General features: G+C 46.2%; 1 protein-coding gene across 4 annotated transcripts in view; it reads left to right on the top strand.

Annotated features, from left to right (window-relative positions):
- LOC136789464 (transcription factor RFX3-like) overlaps positions 1 to 23,425 on the top strand; it is a 232,222-nt gene that overhangs the window by 47,343 nt on the left and 161,454 nt on the right. For 2 of the 4 annotated variants that reach the window (XM_066989526.1, XM_066989524.1), the window contains exon 2: positions 21,310 to 21,434. The exons of 1 other annotated variant lie outside the window; for it this stretch is intronic. In XM_066989526.1, the coding sequence (XP_066845627.1) occupies positions 21,318 to 21,434 (117 nt within the window). In that variant the 5' untranslated portion in view covers positions 21,310 to 21,317. Of the gene's footprint in view, positions 1 to 14,333; positions 14,549 to 21,309; positions 21,435 to 23,425 lie in introns of all 4 variants that reach the window. One more of the 4 variants, XM_066989525.1, reaches the window with a different exon arrangement.

Here is a 23,425-nt window from a genome sequence, read left to right as displayed (position 1 = left end):
TTCAACAATAGTTACATTTGGAATTATTGCCTCCAGGGTACAAGCTCCCTTCCATCCTAGGGGCAACACCTTCCTGGCTTTATTGCCACATAGCCAGTACCACCCCTTGCCATTCGGGACAGGCCATCCGGTTACAGGATTCTCATTTGTATCTGGTGTGCATTATGTATATTAGCATTCCCATAGCTACCATATTCGGTACAGTATGGATTATTCCCTACTTCACGGATAATATTTCCACACCCAGGGTCAGTAATATTGCCCCCTGAGTTTTCTATCAATGTTTTTTAAAAGTCACCTTTGATAACACGGTGTATTGTAGCCAGGATTATGTATAGGGAGCTCAACCTCAAAATCTGTTCCTTCCCGGGACTGAGTATGATCTGTCGTTTTTAGAAATCTAGAGAATCCAGACACAGTTGCTGCTGGAAATAGCAAGGCCTTTTCAGTCTTTCTAGGCATCTGGGTGCAAATCCAACAATTATTTTGAGATAGAACTCGAGAGATGTTCTGGATTAATTGGAAATGCTAATTTTTCCCTCCATCCTATCACTACTCCATTGAGAATAGGTATTACTAAGATAAACTTAAAATTTGCCAGCGACACCAAACTTGGAGGAGTTGTAGACTCGGCTGAGGGTGGAAAGGCGTTGCAGAGAGATCTGGACAGATTGGAGAGCTGGGCAATCACCAACCACATGAAGTTTAACAAAAGCAAGTGCCGGGTCCTGCATCTGGGACGGGGCATCCCTGGCTATACATACAGACTGGGCGACGAGATGCTGGAGAGCAGCCCCGCAGAGAGGGATCTGGGGGTTGTGGTTGACAGCAAGTTGAATATGAGCCAGCAGTGTGCCCTGGCAGCCAGGAGGGCCAACCGTATCCTGGGGTGCATCAAGCACGGCATCGCTAGTCGGTCGAGGGAAGTGATTGTCCCGCTCTACTCTGCGCTGGTGCGGCCTCACCTCGAGTACTGTGTGCAGTTCTGGGCACCACAGTACAAAAAGGACATTAAACTGCTGGAGAGTGTCCAGAGGAGGGCGACGAAGATGGTGAAGGGCCTAGAGGGGAAGACGTATGAGGAGCGGCTGAGGTCATTTGGCCCGTTCAGGCTGAAAAAGAGGAGGCTGAGGGGAGACCTCATCGCAGTCTCCAGCTTCCTCGTGAGCGGGAGTGGAGGGGCAGGTGCCGACCTATTCTCCTTAATCACCAGTGATAGGACCCAAGGTAATAGTGTCAAGCTGAGGCAGGGGAGGTTTAGGCTAGACATCAGGAAGAGGTTCTTCACTGCGAGGTTGGTTGCACACTGGAACAGGCTCCCCAGTCACTGCACCAAGCCTGTCTGAATTTAAGAGGCGTTTGGACTGTGCACTTAGTTATATGGTCTAAAATTTTGGGTAGACCTGTGTGGTGCCAGGAGTTGGACTTGATGATCCTTATGGGTCCCTTCCAACTCGGGATATTCTATGGTTCTATGATTCTATGACTCTACATCATTTCCATTTATATATGCACCCCTTTAATAATTAAGAAAAACAATAAAAATCACAAAATAATAAGGATTCTTCTGGTGGGGATTAAATACCCCCCCTTCTCCCACTTCCAGGGAGTGCTCCCTGGAAACACTCCAGTTCTGTGTAATTCAATCCCTTTTACTCATTAATTCATTAAGAATTCTTCTAAGGAGAAGTTAAAGCTTTACAATAGATAGTTTTAACAGTTTTAACCTTAAAAGTCTTTGTTAATGCAGTCTCTCAGGTATCAGGGTTAACCGATGCTTTTACCCAGGTATGAGTCCACCCTTCCTCAGCCATTCTTCCTGTCGTCTCAGTAGTCAGGAGCACTTGGAACAGTCCGTCCCACTCAGGTTGCAGTTTCAGTTCTCTCCATGTTCGCATCAAAACACAATCTCCTGCTCGGAGTGGATGGATCAGGGCTTCCAAGGCTGGGGTTTGAGCTAACTGTCCATGGGTCCTGAGAGATGACAAAGAGGACGACAGCCCGAGTATATAGTTCTTAAGAAAAGCATCTTTTGTCTCAAATTGAGGTAATTCATTCCCTTTGTCCAGGTACAGCAATCCAAATAATATTTCATATGGTGAAACTCCCACATCTTTTCTTGGTGCAGTTTGAATTCACAGAAGTGCCAAAGGTAAGCACTTCGTTTGGGGAAGCCGAGTTTCCAGAACTTAGTCAATTGCTTCTTTACTGTCTGAACCTCTCCACCCTTCCAGAAGGGGGAGGATGCCAAGGAGTGTGAAATTTCCACTTGATTCCTAGAGTCCACATTAGCCCTTGTAATATTTCTGACATAAAGTGACTTCCTTGATCAGAGTCAATATTTTCAACAATTCCATACTCGGGAGTTATTTGTTCTAGAATTACTTTAGTGACTATGTTCGCAGTAGCAGATACTGAAGGGAAAGCTTCCACCCACCCTGACAAATGATCGACCAAGACTAATAAGTATTTAAATCTACCTACTCCAAGGAGTTCTGTAAAATCTACCTGTACATTTTGGAAGCGTTGAATTCCTGGTTCTCGCCCCCCTTGGTCTGACTGCAGATAATTTTCCTGTTTACCTTTTGACATACTACACAACTCCTGCAAACTTGTTCAGCCAGATTATATATATATTCCTACACATATATATTTCCATAGCACAGCATCACACATTGCTTGAATTCCCCAATGACCCTCTTGATGCAAAACAGTTAATATTTGCCTCATTATCACTTTATTCAGCATTTCTCTCCCCTCAGGGAGTATCTATTTTCCTTTGGACTTTGTGACTCCTAATTCCTTAAAAACCTCTTTGTCTTAAAAACTTTTTACTTCTTTTTAGTTTTGGGTAGGGGTAGCTCAACAATTCCCTGAATCCTCTCTGGATTTATTCTTTGTTCTCCCTCAGACACTAGATGCCCTAAATACTTGACTTCTCTTTCTACATATTGCAATTTATTTTCCAGTACTTTCAAGCCCTGCTTTCCCAGAAAGTTGAATAGCTTGTTAGTGGCTTCCTTCACAACTGTTTTCTCCTGTCCTGACAATAAAAGATCATCCACATATTGTAACAGTAACACCTCCTAGGGAGGTTGGAATTGCTCCAAAATTTGTTCTAGAACTTGCCCAAATAAATCGGTGGCCCTGTAAACCCCTGAGGTAAAATTGTCCATCTGTATTGTTGCTTCTGCTCCATTTCAGGGTCTTTCCAGTCAAAGGTGAATATATCTTTGCTCCCAGGGCCTGAGAGCACTCACTTAATAACACTGTTATTCCAGCCTAACAATTTACTATTTGAATGCCCAATTTCATCATGAAATCCTTTCCCAACAAGTTAGTCCCTGCCTCGGGTACATACAATAATTGCCCAGTGATCATTCTATCCCTAGTCTCAGCTTGGTGTCCCCAAAAAGTAGCACTGTTATCCCAGTCCCTTCTACCCCCATCACATTTAGGGTTTCGTTAGTTAATTTAATCCCTGATACTTCACAGGCCAGTAATGACCTAGCTGCCCCAGTGTATTGGGTTCACATGGCAAGGTTCTGGTAGCAGGGGGGCTGCAGTGGTAGCCCCTGTGAGAAGAATCCAGCAGCTGCCCCGTGTTAGATAAGGGCAGTTTCAGCTGGCTCCAAAGGGGCCCACCCCTGCCCAGAGCCAAGCCATGATCAATGCAGTTTGTGCCTCTGTGAGAGCACATCCAAGAAAAGGAAAAAAAAAAAAACTGCTGCACAACAGCAGCAGGGAGAGTGAGGAGTGAGAAACCTCCCTGCAGACATCAAGGTCAGTGCAGAGGAGGGGGAGTGCAGTGCAGAGGTGCTCCAGGTGCCGGAGCTGAAGCCCCCCCTCGGCCCACAGAGAGGGCCCTGGTGGGGAAGGCAGAACCCCCACAGCCCATGGTGTACCACAGCAGAGCACGTCTCCATGCTGCAGCCTGTGGAGAGGAGCATATGCAGGAGCAGGTGATTGGGGGGGGGGATGGGGGAGGTGGCCCCCAGGGGGTCACAAGCCGGACCAACCCGCTACTGATGCATAGATCCCACAGCGCAGACCCACACCTGGAGCAGCTCCCAAAGAGCCTGTTTTTCGCTGCCTGTGGAGAAACCCACACAGGACCAGCCCAGGAAGGTTGGCACCCCACGAGAGGGACCCCACACCAGAGCAGGGGAGAGGGTGACCGTGAGGGAGCAGTGGAAACGAAGCACCATGGGCCGACTGCAGCCCCTGCTGCCGGCCCCGCCCCACGCCACTCAGGGCAGGGAAGAGGTGGAAGAGAGTGGACGGGGAAAGGTGCCCCCAGCTTGTTTCTCTGTTTCTCTCCGCTCCAGCTCATCAGCAATAGGTAATAAATTTTATTAATTTTTTATTGACGTTATTATTTTTTATTAATTTTATTAATCTTCCTATGCTAAGTCTGTTTTGCCCGCAACGATAACTGTAGAGTGATCCCCATTGAGGTACACTTGAGGAGCCCTTGAGGTACACTTTTTCATTTATCAGGGAACTAGCTTTCTGAAAAGTCCCAACTCCCTTATTCTGAATTTATAACAGCAATCTCTCCTCCTTCTTCCACTCCGGATATTCCTATTTGAAGTGGCTGGCCCGGCCACACTTAAAACATCTTCTCAAAGCCTGTCCCTGCTAGGATTTAGACTACAACACAGGTAGCTTTCCTTGCCCGCCATTCCTTCATCTCTCTTCCTCTCCTTTCCATCCTGGGCCTGATTCCTCCCTGAAGTCCCTCTATCTCCAGCCCTCTGCTTCACTACCCAGTACGCTGTGTTTGTTTCATTTTTGCCATTTGTTTCGCGCTCTACTTTTCCTTCTCATCTCCCCTCCTGGCATACACCTTCATACTACCTACACTGTTCACTCCATCCTCCCACCTTCTGGAGCTTTTTCTGCGTATCTGGCCAGATATGTTTTAATCACAAAACGAACTTTCAAGAGCCCTTGGGCTACCGGGTCCTCAGGATTCATCCCCGAGTACTTTCTAATTCTGACCCTGAGTCTCTCATATGGTTTCTATGTTGTGGGTTGTTATTATCCCAGTTAGATAAGCGGATATTTCCGCTCTATCGGAATTACTCTCGGTTTTGGGGGGGAGAGTGTTAGTTCTTTCCCATTCTTGCATAGCTGCCTGCCGAATCATTCCCCTCCTAAACATTCTTCTCCAGGGAATAACATACTCAAGATTGACATTTCCCCCCCAGGAATACAAATTAGGCCTTAGAAACGGATTTGACTGTTCTGCTAGGCCCCCAATTAAAGACTTCATTTCCTTCTTAAAACTCCTAACCTCTCTGCTGGTAAGGGGGGAGTGGCATCAGCCCCCGCACGACCCCGAGGCCCCACCAGGACCCGCCCCGCCTCCCCGGCGCAACTTCTCCAGGGACAGTGTCAATTGTAGTCCCTGTCTTCCCTCATGGAGCAGCTGCCGCTGCCTCCGGAGCAATATTAGGATTATAGGAAGCATAACTTGATTCCTCCTCCCAAAAACTGAACCTTATTGTTTACATATAAATTTCAAGCCTGAATTTTCATCAGACCCGTATTTTGGCCAAAATACTGAAGTTCCTTTTATTGGCTTTTTAGGCCAGACAATTACACAATACCTAACCATTTTAAAATATTTATTTTTTAAAATCTTTTTCCCTAGTTTTTGGGTTGTTTTTCCAAATCCTTATCATTCTCTCCAAAGGGCTATCTTTAGGCACAATCCCGGGGTCTCCACCCCCACCCTGCTGACTCTTGGAACCCTTAATCCCCATCTCTTCCTGACGTGCTGCTGTGGACTTTACCACCCACAGGGTACCACACGCCTTCACCTAGGATTAGGACAGAGGTGGGTTGTACTGCCGAGCACTTCACCTCACCGTGCTCGGGGTACCGTACACCTAAGGGCCCAAACCCCTGAGACTCTCTTTCGCTCGTCTGTCTTTTGCTTCGTCCTTCTCCGGCCAAGGGGACTTGGTTCGTCCCCTCACGGGACTACAGAATCTCATGGACTGGGACTCCACACTTGCTTTGCACTAAAAGTGCGTCTCATTCACACTCCACACAAGAGTCTCCCCAAACCCACCCCGGGGCAATATACGGTAAAGTTTGCCTTACCTCGGTCCGTGCACGGACTTCCCAGTCCGGGTTATCAGCAGTTATCCCTGTGTCTGTGCTGTGTCTGTGCTGGCCTTCCTTCTCCCCAGTGCTTCGCAGAGCCTGTCTTCAGATTAACAGTCTCGGTCCTTTGCCGGCCATCCCGAGACAACCCACCACCATCGACGGGACCGCTGAAATCAGCGGGGTGCACCTTCCTGTCTGTGGCGGCAAGAACTCTTCGGTAGGCAACAAGATCCCGGACGAGCCCCCAAATTGTGAGAAAAATCTCAATAATTTTCTTCAGACGGGATCTTCTGTGAAGCTATTTTATTCCAAAAAGAAAACAAAGCTTCAAGGCCAGAGGGTCAATATCCAAGACTAAGATATAATCATAGAAGGGTAAATGGGGTTTATCACATTCTGGGTTGGGGGATGGGTGAGAGAGAGTTTTAAACAGCAACTTACTTTCCGTTTTACTTTTAGCCCTCTGATTTTTAGAGCAACAAAGTGTTTTTTCTGGGTTAGTTAAACTTACTGATACTTGGTACTATGCATCCCATGTGGTGTTTACAGAGCTGGCAGTATAAAGCAGAAGATAAGCACATCAGAGCTTCCATGAAATTATTAGGGTTTTGGGTGGTCATAGAATTATAAAATAGCCCGAGTTGGAAGGGACCCTCAAGGATCATTGAGTCCAACTCCTGGAAAATGTTAGTCCTACTAACATTGGAGACACATGCTGTGAGAAAAATCTCAATAATTTTCTTCAGACAGGATCTTCTGTGAAGCTATTTTATTTGTGATTGCAATGGCGGGCGTCCTGCCAATAGGAGCGCTTTATAGTAAACATATCATAACCTTTTATTCCCTGTTACCCGACACCTCATTACCTCCCCTGTTTCCTCATTGGCTGAGTACTACAGGTTCACAAGCTACTCAACGCTCCTCTATACCATATATGTGAACATTTTTTTTGTTCGACCCTTTAATTTCTCCTTTTTCCTTTTTTTTTTTTCTCCTTTCTTATGTTTACAGAACTTGTAATCTTTGGTTTTTTTACTGTTCTCACACTGCTCATCCTGTTTTTCTCGAGCTTCTACCTTATTTTGGAACAGTGAGGCCTTCTACTGTCCACTTATCTACTTAGCATTTCTCTTTGTTATGACTACACAACTACCTTGGAATACAGAAGGTTAGTTTTCTACTGCAAAAACACGCTCTACTTCGAAAACATGTTCTACTGCAAAAATACACTTACTTTGAAAACATGTTCAACTGCAAAAACACAACTTAGTTTCTCACAATGCCCTTGTCAGAATAGGTCCTAACAAAATTCAGTGTAATCCTAGAAGAGTCTATTAAATTCTGTCCAAGAGCAATTTTTCCTACTTGTTCTTCTCCACTATTAACTCATATACTTCAAAAGGAAAATCTTAACTTCATTGTTAACCTAAGGAAGAATTAATATGAAAATCTGAATTCTGAAGAAAACACAGCACTTTGAATAAGACTTTTCAAGTGTGTGTATTTGGCTTACATGGCAAAGACTTGGTAGCAGGGGGCTGCAGGGATGGCCTCTGTGAGAAGAGCCCAGGAGCTGCCCCATGTTAGATAAGAGCCAGTTTCAGCCAGCTCCAAAAGGGACCTGCTGCTGGCCAGAGGTGAGACACGAACAACTCTGGTTGCGCCTCTGTGAGAGCAGATTTAAGAAAAGGAAAAAACAGCTGTGCAACAGCAGTTGGGAGAGAGGAGCAAAAAAAATGGGAGAGAAACAATGAGGCAGACACTAAGGTCAGTGAAGAAGGAGGGGGAGGAGGTGCTCCAGGTTCGGAAGCAGAAGTTCCCCTATGGCCTGTGGAGAGGACCATGGTGAAGCAGGTTGTCCCCCTGCAGCCCATGGTGTACTATGGCGGAGCAGATCTACGCACTGCAGCCCATGGAGTAGCCAACAGTGGAGCAGGTGGATGTGGCCTGAAGGAGGCTGCCACCCATGGAGAGCCCCCACAGGAGCAGACTCAAGGCCAGACCTGCAGCCGGTGGAGAGGAGCCCATGGTGGAGCACGTGATCTGGCAGAGGCCACTGCTTGTGGGGGACCAGTTCAGGGCTCCCCAGTACAAGAGGAACATAGAGCTACTAGAGCTACATATAACTACTAGAGTGAGTTCAGAGGAGGGCTGCGAAGATGATTAGAGGACTGGAGCACCTCTCGTACGAGGACAGGCTGAAAGAACTGGGCCTGTTTAGCCTGGAAAAGAGAAGAATGAGGGGAGACCTCATCAATGTATATAAATATCTGAAGGGAGGGTGTCAAGAGGATGGAGCCAGTCTCTTTTCGGTGGTGCCTAGCAACAGGATGAGAGGCAAGGGGCACAAACTGAAGCACAGGTGGTTCTGGCTGAATATGAAGGGGCACTTCATTACTGTGAGGGTGACAGAGCACTGGAACAAGTTGCCCAGAGAGGTTGTGGAGTCTCCTTCTCTGGAGATATTCAAAACCTGCCTGGATGCCATCCTGCGCAATGTGCTCTGGATGATCACAGAATCGTCTAGGTTGGAAGAGACCTCCAAGATCACCCAGTCCAACCTCTGAGCTAACGCTAACAAGTCCTCCACTAAACCATATCACTAAGCTCAACATCTGAACGTCTCTTAAAGACCTCCAGGGATGGTGACTCAACCACTTCCCTGGGCATCCCATTCCAATGCCTAACAACCCTTTCAGTAAAGAAGTTCTTCCTAATATCCAACCTAAACCTCGCCTGGCGCAACTTTAGCCCATTCCCCCTCGTCCTGTCACCAGGCACGTGGGAGAATAGACCAACCCCCACCTTGCTACAGCGTCCTTTAAGGTACCTGTAGAGAGCGATAAGGTCGCCCCTGAGCCTCCTCTTCTCCAGGATGAACAGTCCCAGCTCCCTCAGCCGCTCCTCGTAAGACTTGTTCTCCCTACCCCTCACCAGCCTCGTCGCCCTTCTCTGGACTCTCTCGAGCACCTCGACGTCCTTCTTATAGTGAGGGGCCCAAAAATGAACACAGTACTCGAGGTGTGGCCTCACCAGAGCCCAGTACAGGGGGACAATCACTTCCCTAGACCTGCTGGCCACACTGCTTCTGATACAAGCCAGGATGCTGTTGGCCTTCTTGGCCACGTGAGCACACTGCTGGCTCATATTCAGCCGACTATCAACCAGTACTCCCAGGTCCATCTTTGCCAGGCAGCTTTCCAACCACTCATCTCCCAGCCTGTAGCGCTGCTTGGGGTTGTTACGCCCCAGATGCAGGACCCGGCACTTGGCCTTGTTGAACTTCATACAGCTGACCTCAGCCCATCGGTCCAGCCTATCCAGATCCTCCTGCAGAGCCTTCCTACCCTCGAGCAGATCGACACATGCACCTAACTTGGTGTTGTCTGCCAGCTTACTGAGGGTGCACTCAATCCCCTCATCCAGATCATCGATAAAGATATTGAAGAGGACTGGCCCCCGTACTGAGCCCTGGGGGACTCCACTAGTGACCGGCCTCCAACTGGATTTGACTCCATTCACCACAACTCTTTGGGCCTGGCTATCCAGCCAGTTTTTAACCCAGTGAAGCGTACACCAGTCCAAGCCACGAGCAGCCAGTTTTTTGAGGAGAATGTTGTGGGAAACGGTGTCAAAAGCCTTACTGAAATCAAGGTAGACCACATCCACAGACTTTCTGACATCCACTAAGCGTGTCACTTTGTCATAGAAAGAGATCAGGTTTGTCAAGCAGGACCTGCCCTTCATAAACCCATGCTTACTGGGCCTGATCGCCTGGTTGCCCTGCAAGTGCCGCATGATGACACTCAAGATAATCTGCTCCATGAGCTTCCCTGGCACTGAGGTCAAACTAACAGGCCTATAGTTCCCCGGGTCTACCCTCCGGCCCTTCTTGTAGATGGGCGTCACATTTGCTAGCCGCCAGTCGACTGGGACCTCCCCTGATAGCCAGGAGTGCCGATAAATGATGGAAAGCGGCTTGGCCAGCTCCTCCGCCAGTTCTCTCAGTACCCTCGGGTGGATCCCATCCGGCCCCATCGACTTGCATACATCCAAGTGCTGTAGCAGGTCGCCAACAATTTCCTTGTGGATAGTGAGGGCCACATCCTGCTCCCCATCCCCTTCCACCAGCTCAGGGTACTGGGTATCCAGAGAACAACTGGTTTTGCCGCTAAAGACCCTAAATGATCCGCTAAAGCCGCTAAATGATCTGGCTCAGCAGGGGGTTTGGACTAGATGATCTTCAGAGGTCCCTTCCAACCTCGGCCATTCTGTGATTCTGTGCACACCGACACCTGGGGAACACCACTCGCAACTGGTCACCAGCTGGATTTCACTCCATTCACCACCAATATTTGGGTCCGGCCATCCAGCCAGTTGTTAGCTATAGAATAGAATATAGAACCATAGAATATCCCGAGATGGAAGGGACCCACAAGGATCATCGAGTCCAACTACTGGCTCCACACTAGTCTACCCAAAAATTCAGTCGATATGACTGAGAGCATAGTCCAAACACTTCTTAAACTCCGACAGGCTTGGTGCTGTGACTGCGTCCCTGGGGAGCCTGTTCCAATGCGCTTCCCTCGACCAACTAGCAAAGCCGTGCTTGATGCACCCCAGGATACGGTTGGCCCTCCTGGCTGCCAGGGCATACTGCTGGCTCATATTCAGCTTGCTGTCAACCACAACCCCCAGATCCCTCTCTGCGGGGCTGCTCTCCAGCGTCTCGTCGCCCAGTCTGTATGTATAGCCAGGGTTGCCCCGTTCCAGATGCAGGACCCGGCACTTGCTCTTGTTAAACTTCATGCGGTTGGTGATTGCCCAGCTCTCCAATCTGTCCAGATCTCTCTGCAAGGCCTTTCCACCCTCAACAGAGTCAGCAACTCTTCCCAGTTTAGTATCATCAGAAAATTTACTGAAAACACCGCCAGACTGATGTAGCCTCATTTACCATAACCCTTTGAGCCCTACCCGTCAGCCAATTGCTCACCCATCGTATGATGTTTTTATCTAGCTGTATGCTGGACATTTTGTCCAGTAGGATCCTATGGGAAACTGTGTCAAAAGCTTTGCTGAAGTCCAGAAAGATCACATCAGCTGGTTTCCCTTGATCGACTAGATGGGTGATCTTATCATAAAAGGAAATCAAATTTGTTAAACAGGACCTACCCCTTGTGAACCCATTCTGGCTGTGACCTATGACTGCGCTGTCCCCCCGGTGTGCTTCAATAACTCCCAGGATAATCTTCTCCATAATTTTACCAGGCACTGACGTGAGACTGACAGGCCTGTAGTTGCCAGGGTCTTCTTTCTTGCCCTTCTTGAAAATTGGCACAACATTTGCCAGCTTCCAGTCTACTGGGACCTCTCCAGATTCCCAAGACTGTTGAAAAGTAATTGAGAGATCTTGCGATGACGTCAGTCAGCTCTTTGAATACCATGGGATGAATCCCATCCGGACCCATGGACTTGTATGGATCCAGGTGGAGTAGCAAATCCCGCACACGTTCAGGGTTGGCTGGGAGTTTATCATTCCCACCGTCACGGTCCTCCAACTCAGGGCACCCGGGGTCCCGAAGCCCGTTGAAAGTCGTTCACTGCCGTTGAAGACAGAGGCAAAGAAGGCATTAAACGTCTCTGCTTTGCCTATGTCCTTGTTTGTGAGGTGACCATCCCCATCAAGTAGCGGACCTATGTTTTCTCTGGTCCTCCTTTTTGTATTCACATATTTAACTGGCCCTAAAATGGAGCCCTGGGGGACCCCACTGGGGACCGGCTGCCAGCCTGATGTAACCCCATTTACCTTAACCCTTTGAGACCTACCCGTCAGCCAATTATTCACCCAACTTATTATGTTTTTATCTAGCCATATGCTGGACATTTTGTTCAGTAGGATAAAAACTAGTAAGGAGTTTAAGAGGAAAAAAAAAAATTTAAGAGAAAGTTATTTTCTGAAATTTTTATTTTTTTAATTTAATACATTGTTTTTTAATTTTTTTAATTTAATAAATTAAATTTTAAAATTAACTTTAAGAGAATTAAAATTAATTCTCTTTATTTTTTTTAATAAATGATCTGGAGGAAGGACTTAAAGTTAATTTTAATTAACTGTAATTAAAAATAAAGAGAATTGTTGACACATCATATTGTTTTTACCAAGCTGTATGCTGGACATTTTGTCCAGAAGGATACTGTGAGAAACAGTATTGAAAGCTTTGCTGAAATCCAAAAAGATTACATCAACTGGCTTCCCTCAGCTAGGTGGGTGACCTTGTCATAAAAGGAAATTAAGTTAGATAAGTAGGACCTTCTCCCCCTGAACCCGTGTTGGCTGTGACCAATGACTGCATTGTCTTTCAGGTGTTTTTCAGTAACTCCCAGAATAATCTTCTCCATAATTTTCCAGGTACGGAAGTGAGACTGACAGGCCTGTAATTACCAGGGTCTTCTTTCTTGCCCTTGAAAATTGGAACAACGTTTGCCAGCTTCCATTCAACTGGGGCCTTTCCAGATTCCCAAGACTGTTGAAAAGTAATTGAGAAAGGTTTTGTGATGACATCAGCCAGCTCTTTGAGTACCCTGGGATGAATCCCATTGGGCCCCAGAGACTTGTATACATCCAGCTGGAACAGCAAATCCCACATAGGTTTGGGGTTTGCTGGGAATTTATTGTTCCCATAATCATGGTCCTGCAACTCAGGGCACCTGGGGTCCCAGGGCCATCATCAATGGTCAGGTCCACCCCTCGATCACGAGCACATCTGTATGTGGCATCCCTCCCCAGATGTCCTGATGTTTCATGGGCCCATTGAACTACAGACAGCTCACCCTTACATCCCCCGTCCAGGTCCACCTGAGCCACTTCAATTTTCGAAGCTCGATCCACCTCTTCATTGTTCTGATGTTCTTCAGTGGCACGACTCTTGGGCATGCGGGCATCTACATGACGTACCTTTACAGCCAGGTTTTCTATGCAGGCAGCAATATCTTACCACAGGGTAGCAGCCCAGATAGGTTTACCTCCGTGCTGCCAGTTGCTCTGTTTCCATTGCTGTAACCACCCCCACAGGGCATTTGCCACCATCCATGAGTCAGCGTAGAGATACGGTACTGGCCACTTTTCTCTTTCAGCAATTTCTAGGGCCAGTTGTATGGATTTCACTTCTGCATACTTACTCGACTCATCTTCCCCTTCCATGGCCTCCACAACTCGTCGTGTGGGACTCCACACAGCAGCTTTCCATTTCTGATGGCTCCCTACCACGCGACAGGATCCGTCAGTGAGCAACACATACTGCTTTCTGTCTTCTGAGAACTCATTACATGGTGGTGCCTCTTTGGCATGAGTTACATCTTCGATCAATACTCCAAAATCTCTGCCTTCCGGCCAGTCCATGAGCTCTTCCAGGATTCCTGGGTGGTTGCGTTTCCCCATTTGAGCCCACTACATAATTAAAGCTACCCACTTACTCCGCGTAGCATCAGTTGCATGGTGTTTAGTGGGGATTTTCCCTTTGAACATCCAATTTAACAGAGGTAGCCGTGGTGCCAAGAGGAGCTGTGCTTCTGTACCCACAACTTCTGAAGCAGCTCAAACCCCCCTCATATGCTGTTAATATCTCCTTTTCAGTTGGGGTGTATTTGGCTTCTGATCCTTGATAGCCCTGGCTCCAGAACCCCAGAGGTCGACCTCGAGTTTCTCCTGGGGTCTTCTGCCAGAGGCTCCAGGTGAGGCCATGTTCCCCAGCTGCAGTGTAAAGTATGTTTTGCACAGCTGGTCCTGTACAAACAGGCCCAAGGGCTACTGCACGAGCTATTTCTTGTTTGATTTCTTCAAAAGCCTGTTGTTGCTCAGGGCCCCACTCGAAATAGTTTCTCTTTTGAGTCACTCGATATAGAGGACTCCCAAGCTGACTATATCCTGGAACATGCATTCTCCAGAATGCCACAAGGCCTAGGAAAGCTTGTGTTTCCTTTTTGCTAGTTGGTGGAGACATAGCAGTTATTTTGTTGATCACATCCATTGAAATGTGGCGATATCCATCCTGCCATTTTACCCCCAAGAACTGGATTTCCTGTGCAGGTCCCTTGACCTTACTCTGTTTAATGGCAAAACCAGCTTTCAGGAGAATTTGGATTGTTTTATTCTCTTTCTCAATAACTTTTTCTGCTGTGTTGCCCCACACAATGATATCATTGATGTATTGCAGGTGTTCAGGAACTTCCCCCTGTTCCAGTGCAATCTGGATTAGTCCATGGCAAATGAGAAGCAGAGGTCCCTTCATCAGGGTCAAGACTAACATCAGCCATTCTACTGCCTCTGGGGAACTGCCCAACAGAAAACGGAGCAGCATTTTTCCTAGGAGACCCCCTTTTTGCTGCTGTGTTTCCTTGTAGTTCATGTACACAAGCGGCTAGGATTGAGGTAGGTTCACCATCCCACTTCCTCATATCTTCCCTGTGGTCACGCAGATAAGACCACAAGGTGCCACATGGTGTGTGTCCCTGCTACTCTCTCCCTCGAACAGGAAAATACCGATTCGTAATGGCTGAAATATTACTCCATGTGGGTGAGGAGGGAGATGATTGTTCTACGAGGTGGTGGAGCCTTTGGAACAGTTTCTCCATAGCCAAGATGCAGGCCCGTAGTGGAACAGAGAGATTGTCTTCATATTTTTGAAGCTGGCAGGACATAGTATACACTGTTGGTGCCATCCCCTCATCCCAATGAATTCCTGCCAGCGTACTGGCATGTGATGATGGTACACTCCGCACAAATTTACGCCACATGGATGTTGTGCACTGGACTTCATCGGGATCTTGAGGTGTCTGGGCATTGTCCAAATCGCTATAAACCATCTCCAGCACAGCTAATTCCCGCAGATGCTGGAGACCTTTATCCATAGTGGCCCACTTGCCTACTTGATATACAATATCTTCCTTATGGGGATACCTTTCTTTCACAGCTGCCAGGAGTCGCCTCCAGAGGCTGAGAACCTGTGTCCCTCTCCCAATTACTTTGTCAATGACCCTTTCTCTAGAGAGGGATCCCAGCTGTTTGGCTTCATTGCCTTCTAATTGTTGGCTATTGGCCCCAGTGTCCCAGCATCAAAGCAGCCAGGTGAGGATGTGTTCACCTGGGTGTCGACTGTAATCCTTTCGTATTTCTCGCAACTCACTCAGGGATAGGGATCGAGTGGTTTCTGATTCCTTTATGATTTCCATCTCTTCTTCCTGCTGTTTTTGTGATGGCTCTGCTTTAGAGGTGCCTGCCTTTTCCCCTTCTCCCTCCTTCTTAGGAGAGGCTTCTTCCCTTACCAAACGAGCTGACTTCCATTTCCATTGTTTTGACTTGACTATGGGGGCGACTGATACCATCCATAGTTGGTTGATCCTCCGGGTCAGTCACAGCATGTGTTATCTGGTCATCAGATTCAGAGACTTCCTCCCTCTCTTCAAGGTGCTGGATGATGTTAAACAGTGTTTGGTAGGAGTAAGCTAGAACCCAGCACAATGCTGCAAGCTGCCGTTCTCCGGCATTATCAGGGTCAGGGCATACGACTCTCAAACATTCTATCAGGTTTTTAGGATTTTGCACTTGTTCAGGGGTGAAGTTCAAAACTATTGGAGGAGGCACCCGTGACAGGTACCTGCCGATATCCTCCCACACACCTTGCCACCTGCCACAAGACTGTTTTGGGACAGATTCCCAGATAAGCTTTCTAAACAATCGGCTAATCTTAGAGGGAAGAGGAAACCCGTTATTCAGAATTAGAAATATCACAGTATCACAGTATCACAGATTTCTAGGTTGGAAGAGACCTCAAGATAATCGAGTCCAACCTCCGACCTAACACTAAGTACTCCACTAAACCATATCGCTAAGCTCTACATCTAAACGTCTTTTAAAGACCTCCAGGGATGGTGACTCCACCACCTCCCTGGGCAGCCCATTCCAATGCTTAATAACCCTTTCGGTAAAGAAGTACTTCCTAACATCCAACCTAAAACTCCCCTGTCGCAACTTTCGCCCATTCCCCCTCGTCCTGTCACCAGGCACGTAGGAGAACAGACCAACCCCCACCTCTCTACAGCCTCCTTTAAGGTAACTGTAGAGAGCGATAAGGTCGCCCCTGAGCCTCCTCTTCTCCAGGCTGAACAAGCCCAGCTCCCTCAGCCGCTCCTCGTAAGACTTGTTCTCCAGACCCCTCACCAGCTTGGTCGCCCTTCTCTGGACTCGCTCGAGCACGTCCATGTCCTTCCTGTAGCGAGGGGCCCAAAACTGAACACAGTACTCAAGGTGCGGCCTCACCAGAGCCGAGTACAGGGGCACAATCACTTCCCTAGACCTGCTGGCCACACTGCTTCTTATGCAGGCCAGGATGCTGTTGGTCTTCTTGGCCACCTGGGCACACTGCTGGCTCATATTCAGCTGACTATCAACCAATACTCCCAGGTCCCTCTCAGCCAGGCAGCTTTCCAGCCACTCATCTCCCAGCCTGTAGCTCTGCTTGGGGTTGTTGCGCCCCAGGTGCAGGACCCGGCACTTGGCCTTGTTGAACTTCATACAGTTGACCTCAGCCCATCGCTCCAGCCTATCCAGATCCTCCTGCAGAGCCTTCCTGCCCTCGAGCAGATCGACACACGCACTTAGCTTGGTGTCATCTGCAAACTTACTGAGGGTGCACTGGACGCCCTCATCCAGATCATCGATAAAGATATTAAAGAGGACCGGCCCCAGTACCGAGCCCTGGGGGACACCACTAGTGACCGGCCTCCAACCAGATTTGACTCCATTCACCACAACTCTTTGGGCCTGGCTATCCAGCCAGTTTCTAACCCAGCGAAGCAATATATGGGTTACACATGGATATTCAAAATACTCAGAAACTGCTGTAATTAGCCCACTGTGAAAGAAGGAGGAGGTACCATTCCTGATATTATTCATAAACTGACTTCCAGATGAGGAAAGGAAGGCAGTGTAATTCTGAATATTCTCTAAAAGAGACCAAAATTATAACAACGCAGGGTCTAAATGCCAGATTAAACTCAAGGCCGGTCTTGGCAGCACAGCGGATTTAAAAAAACGAACACAGATTGTAGCACAGTCTCGGATTGGATATAGAGGAGAAAGGAGAACATGACACGGATTGCATGACACATGATCAAACAAGCCACTATTAACAGGACACTGAACATGGTGACTGGCAAGTAAGTGTGTTAGTTGTAAGAGTTTTAATCAATTCTACTGTTATCTCAACCCTTCGAGCCCCACGTTGGGCGCCAAAAAGGACCGTGGTGGTTTTACCATGCTAGGCAGCTGAACACCACAACTGCTCTCTCCCTCCCCCTCCTTAGAAGAGGAGGGGAAGAAGTAAAGGAAAGAACAACTCACGGGTTGAGATAAGGATGATTTAATTAAAGGGAAAAAAATAATTATTAAGGAAAGATTATTATTAATTAAACAATTTAACTAAACAATTTAACTAAACAATTAACAATTTAACTAAAGGGGAAAAAGGAAAGGGGAAAAGGGAGGGGGAAAGGGAAAAAGAAACAAAACAAGTAAAGGCTATGTGGAAGTGCAGAGGAAAGAAATTACTCTCTACTTCCCACAAATGAGCGATGCTTGACCACATCCTTGAAGCAGGGCCTCAACGCACGTAGCCGGTGTTCGGGAGGAGGACATACGTTTTCACGACAGCCCACCCCTCCCCTCTTCTTCCCTTTTCCACCTTTTATTGCTGAGTGTGACATCATATGGTATGGAATATCCCTTTGGTTGGTTTAGGTCAGCTGCCCTGGTGATATTCCTTTCTCACTTTTTTGCCCACCCCCTAGGGGGTTAGAGAGAGTCCTGATGCTGTGCCAGCACTGCTCAGCAGCAGACACAACACTGGTGTGATACCACTGCTGTTCTAGCTACAAGTGCAGAGCACAGCACTGTATGGACTGCTGCAGGGAAAGGGCACCATCATCAGTGCTGAAGACAGAGGTGAGGAAGGCATTAAATGTCTCTGCTTTGTATACACCCCTATTTGTGAGGTGACTGTTGTGGTTTAACCCGGCTGGCAGCTAAGCACCAGACAGCCATTTGTTCACCCCCCTGCTACGAGTGGGATGGGGGAGAGAATCGGGAAACAAAGTAAAAGCTGGTGGGATGAGATAAAGACAGTTTATTAGGACAGAAAAGAAAGAGAAATAATAATAATGATGATAATATTAATAATAATAATATGTTCAAAGCAAGTGATATACAATGCAATTGCTTAGCACCTGCTGACCGATGCCCAGCCTGTCCCCAAACAGTGATTCCCCACACACACACATATTAATTGTTCAGCATGATGTCATATGGTTTGGAATACCCCTTTGGCCAGTTTGGGTCAGCTGTCCTGGGTCTGTCCCCTCCCAGCTCCTGCTGCACCCCTAGCCTGCTCGCTGGCAGGACAGAGCGAGAAGCTGAAAAGTCCTTGTCTTAGTGTAAGCACTGCTCTGCAACAACTAAAACATCAGTGTTATCACTATTATTCTCATCCTAAATGCTAAAACATAGCACCCTACCAGCTACAAGGAGGAAAATTAACTCTATCCTAGCTGAAACCAGGACCATCCTCATCAAGTAACGGACCAATGTTTTCTCTGGTCCTCCTTTTGCTGTTAACATATTTAGAAAAGCCCTTTTTATTGTCCCCCACAGTACTGGCCAACTTCAACTAAAATTCACCTTTCACCACCCAAATTTTCTCTCTAAAATGGTAACAGCATCTCTATTTTCCTCCCATGTCACACGACCTCGCTTCTGGTGACCACACACTTTATTTTTCATAGAATCATAGAATCATTAAGGTTGGAAAAGACCTCCAAGATCATCTGGTCCAACCATCCCCCTAGCACCAATATCACCCACTAAACCATGTCCCTACGCACCTTTTCCAGCCTTTCCTTAAACACCCCCAGGGACGGTGAGTCTACCACTTCCCTGGGCAACCTGTTCCAATGCCTGACTACTCTTTCTGAGAAGAAATTTCTCCTCATTTCCAATATGAACCTCCCCTGGTGCACCTTGAGGCCATTCCTTCTTGTCCTATCGCTCGTGAAGAGGCCGACCCCCAGCTCCCCACAACTTTCTTTCAGGTAGTTGTAGAGAGCAATAAGGTCTCCCCTGAGCCTCCTCTTCTCCAGTATAAACAACCCTAGTTCCCTCAGCCGTTCCTCATAGGACTTGTGTTCCAGGCCCTTCACCAGCTAAGGTCCTTTTTCCACCTAAGCTTCCTTCTGCCCCACCTGCTTGATTTCCAACATTTTGGAAAAGTGACCAGCACCGATGGAGCTCGATGTCTTCAAAAGCCGTTTCCCAGGGGAACTTACTAATTAGTTCCCTGAGAAGCCTCATTTCTGCTCTCTCCATATCAAGGGTCGAATTTTTGCTGCCATTTTTTCTCTTGTCACTAAAGGCTTTAAATTCAACTGCTTCCTGGTCACTGTGGCTAAGACAGCCACCAATCAACACTTCACCCACGTGACCCTCCCTGTTTACAAGCAAGAGATCTAGGAGGGCACCTTTCCTATTTGTTTCTCTTAGTACCTGTACCCTGATTTGAGCAGAGAGGTTGGAGTAGATGATCTCAAGAGGTCCCTTCCAACCTTAACAATTCTTTGATTCCATGCAAAATTGAGGAATTCTGTAATTACTTGTATGTATAAGTCATCTTCAGTCTTCTTTCTGATACACTAAAAGTGTATCTTATACAGTACTCTAAATACTTTATAAGGCATTTTATTTGGGGTTCTTTTTTGACCATTTCTGTGCTCTATCCAGATTTTGAATACTCCTTAAAAATGTCAGTGCCACACCATCTTGCACATTTCTGGTGTGTGCCTAAGTATTTTAATAGGAGTAAAATCACTTTCCAGTTTCTGTTTCCTGTTTATAACTCCAATGATTACATTAACACTTCCTGCTAAAGCAAGCTTACTTGAGCCACTTTTTCATTATGTCTGTTACAATGCTTTTCAAGGTCTTCTTTTCAGGTTGCAGCCCTTCATTCTATCACCTGGTAGAGATTTAACTTTGCATTTGAAGATAAGGAACTTATAGTGCAACTCAATAAACCAGAGGAAGAATAGCTTTGAAAGATGGATAGTCATTTACAAGCTGATGGGAGGACTTTTTGATTTTTCTGAATTGTTCCTGAAGCCACATAAATAAGTGAGAAACGTTTCTGTAAATTTACATTATTAAATAAGATATTTTGAGTGTAAGTAAGGTAAGAGGAAACTAATTATTTCAGTATATAAAGATTTGAACCTTCATTTTCAGGTTCAGGGAAGAAAATAAACAGAAATTTATTTCTGGTATTGCATATTTTACCCATTGTGCTCTTACAGTACACTTTATTTGGTGTATAGTAGTTCTTTCTGAAAGCTGACAATACTGGAGGTACTATAATTTACTTTTATTGTGATTTTTATAGAAATTATTCTTCTAGTTCTTCAGAACTGTGATGAGTTGATACGAAATGTCTCCAGTGTTCAGTTTAATGCATTGATTTTTGCAAGTCTTTGTGTGAAGGCATGCTTAATTAAGAAGTAAATGTTTATATGGGCAGCTTCTAGAATTATGTTTGTACATATAGGCAGCTTAAAGTGTGTTGTCTTAATATGGTATAAGGTTTTGAGTCTCCTTTCAAAATTTGACAATAGTTGCACCTAATGTATACAAGTGTAGTTAGAAAAGAATCAGGTCTGTGAATGCATTTTTTTCTAGAAGTTATTTTACTCAAAGCAGTAAGTAGTTCTGTATGTACCTTGTTTGCAACTATATAAATGTATTTGCTGTTACAAAGCAGACTGTAAATTGTTTAAAAAAAATCTTGAAGTCCAAAGCTTATAGTATTCTCTCTTCTTGATGTGCTGCAAGCTCTAAGCAGACCTTAGATTAGACAAAGCAATAATACATAATGTGAAATTTCTAATATTTTAGGCCAAAAAGCATTTTAAGAAAATAAATTAAATGAAGTATATCCATGTACTCATGTAAGAAATAGTACAGGAAACAATCTTTAGCTAATCCCCAGATTGGTTTGGGGTAAATATTCTTCTCTTAAATCTGAATAAGGATAAGTGACAAAAAGCAAAAAAATTTGTGCTGAACTTCTAATTTTACATTTTAATTTTATTCAGAGACCACGATGCAGACATCAGAGACTGGGTCAGACACAGGTTCTACTGTGACTTTACAGACATCTGTGGCTGGCCAGGCAGCAGTGCCAACACAGGTAGTACAGCAGGTACCAGTTCAGCAACAGGTAGGTGCCTGTTAATTTTGGGAAAATAAAAAATCACAGCAAGACAGAAGGATGCATTTCAATAGGTGTAGTGAAGAACTGATTTTGTACAAGGCTGCTAAAGAAACTCTTTTCCCCTGTTTTTATCAATTTTATTTTTCTGCAACTAAAATAGCTACATAAAAAGACGTAGTTTTCAGGGTTTATTTCTTGAACTAGAATATTTGCAAACCACCAGAAATATATATGCACAATTCTAAAAGTGGATTACTATGAAATCTGTGTAATAGCTCATATAAATTTATATTAATTCAAGTTATTGAATATTCACATTGTGGTGGGTTAACCTTGGATGGCCACCAGGTATCCACCAAGCCACTCTCTCACTCCCCCTCCTCAGCAGGACAGGGGAAGAAAATTAGATGGAAAAGCTCATTGGTCAAGATAAAGACAGGGAGGTCACTCAACAATTACTGTCATGGTCAAAACAGATTCAACTTGGGGAAGATTAAGTTATTGCCCATTAATAACAGAGTAGGATAGTGAGAAATTAAAAACAAAACAAAACAAAACAAATATATACATATATAAAAACACCATCCCTCCACCCCGCACTTCTTCCCAGGCTCAACTTCACTCCTGATTCATCTACTTCCTCCCACCCAGAGTGGAGCAGGAGGGATGGGGAATGGGAGTTGCGGTCAATTCATAATGCTTTGTGTCTGCCGCTCCTTCCTCCTCACTCTCTTCCCTTACTCCAGCAAGGGGTCTCTCCCATGGGATGCAGTCCTTCGCAAACTGATCCAGCATGGGTCCTTCCCAGGGGCTGCACTTCTTCAAGAACTGCTCCAGCATGGGTCTGTTCTACGGGCCACAGTCCTTCAGGAATGGATGGCTCCAGTGTGGGTTCCCAAGGGGCTGCAGTTACTGCCAGAAAACCTGCTCCTGTATGGGATCCTCTCCATGGGATGCAGCTTCCTTCAGGCCAGATCCACCTGCTTTGGTCTGGGGTCCTCCATGGGCTGCAGCATGGATCTCTCTTCCAACGTGGTCCTCCATGGGCTGCAGGGGGACAACCTGCCCTACCATGGTCCTTTCCACAGGCTGCAGGGGACTCTGCTCCAGCAACTGGAGCACCTCCTCCTTCTTCACTGACCTTGGTGTCTGCAGAGTTGTTTCTCTCACATTTTTCTTATTCCTCTCCCTCAACTATGCCATCGCAGAGGTGCAACCAGCTTTGCTCATTGGCTCAGCTTTGGCCAGCAGTGAGTCCCTTTTGGAGCTGGCTGGAACTGGCTCTATCCAAGATGGGGACAAACAGGCTTCTGAAGCAGCCAGCTCAGCACACACTTCTTTGACATGATTAGTCACCTATAAAGCCCCTCCACTGTTAGAGGGAGTGGTGCATGGAGAGACTGAGGAGAAAAAAAGGTGAAAAAACAGGAAAGAAATGTGAAAAACTATGACTTTTGTCTAAGAATTTTCCTGTAGTATGTGCAATTTAGCTTTCACTGTTTTAGGTTCTTTGGGTGATATCTGATGATTTTTTTTTCAACATAAATTGGCTTCACAGTTTCAAAATCAACAGAATTTAAATTGGGAATAACTTCTTAAATCATGTAAGTCTCTGTGCTAATGCATCACTGTTGTCCTGGTTTCAGCTGGTATAGAATTAATGTTCTTCATAGTAGCTGGTATGGTCTGTCACCTTCACAGTAAAGAAATGCCCTCTCATATTCAGCCGGAACTTCCTGTGCTTCAGTTTTTACCTGTTGCCTCTCATCCTGTTGCTGGGCACAACTGAAAAGAGACTGGCTCCATCCTCTTGACACCCTCCCTTCAGATATTTATACACATAAATGTTTTAAACACACTGATGTTTTAGTTGTTACTGAGCAGTGCTTGCACTAAGTCAAGGACGTTTCTACTTCTCATATTGCCTTGCCAGCAAATAGGCTGGGGGTGTACAAGAAGCTAGGAGGGGACAGAACCAGGACAGCTGGCCCAGACTG

Source organism: Anser cygnoides, unplaced genomic scaffold, assembly GCF_040182565.1.
Source record: "Anser cygnoides isolate HZ-2024a breed goose unplaced genomic scaffold, Taihu_goose_T2T_genome scaffold_46_1, whole genome shotgun sequence".
Lineage (NCBI taxonomy): Eukaryota > Metazoa > Chordata > Aves > Anseriformes > Anatidae > Anser > Anser cygnoides.
The sequence above is the reverse complement of the archived record's forward strand: the minus strand, read 5'-3'. Positions and strand labels throughout refer to the sequence as shown.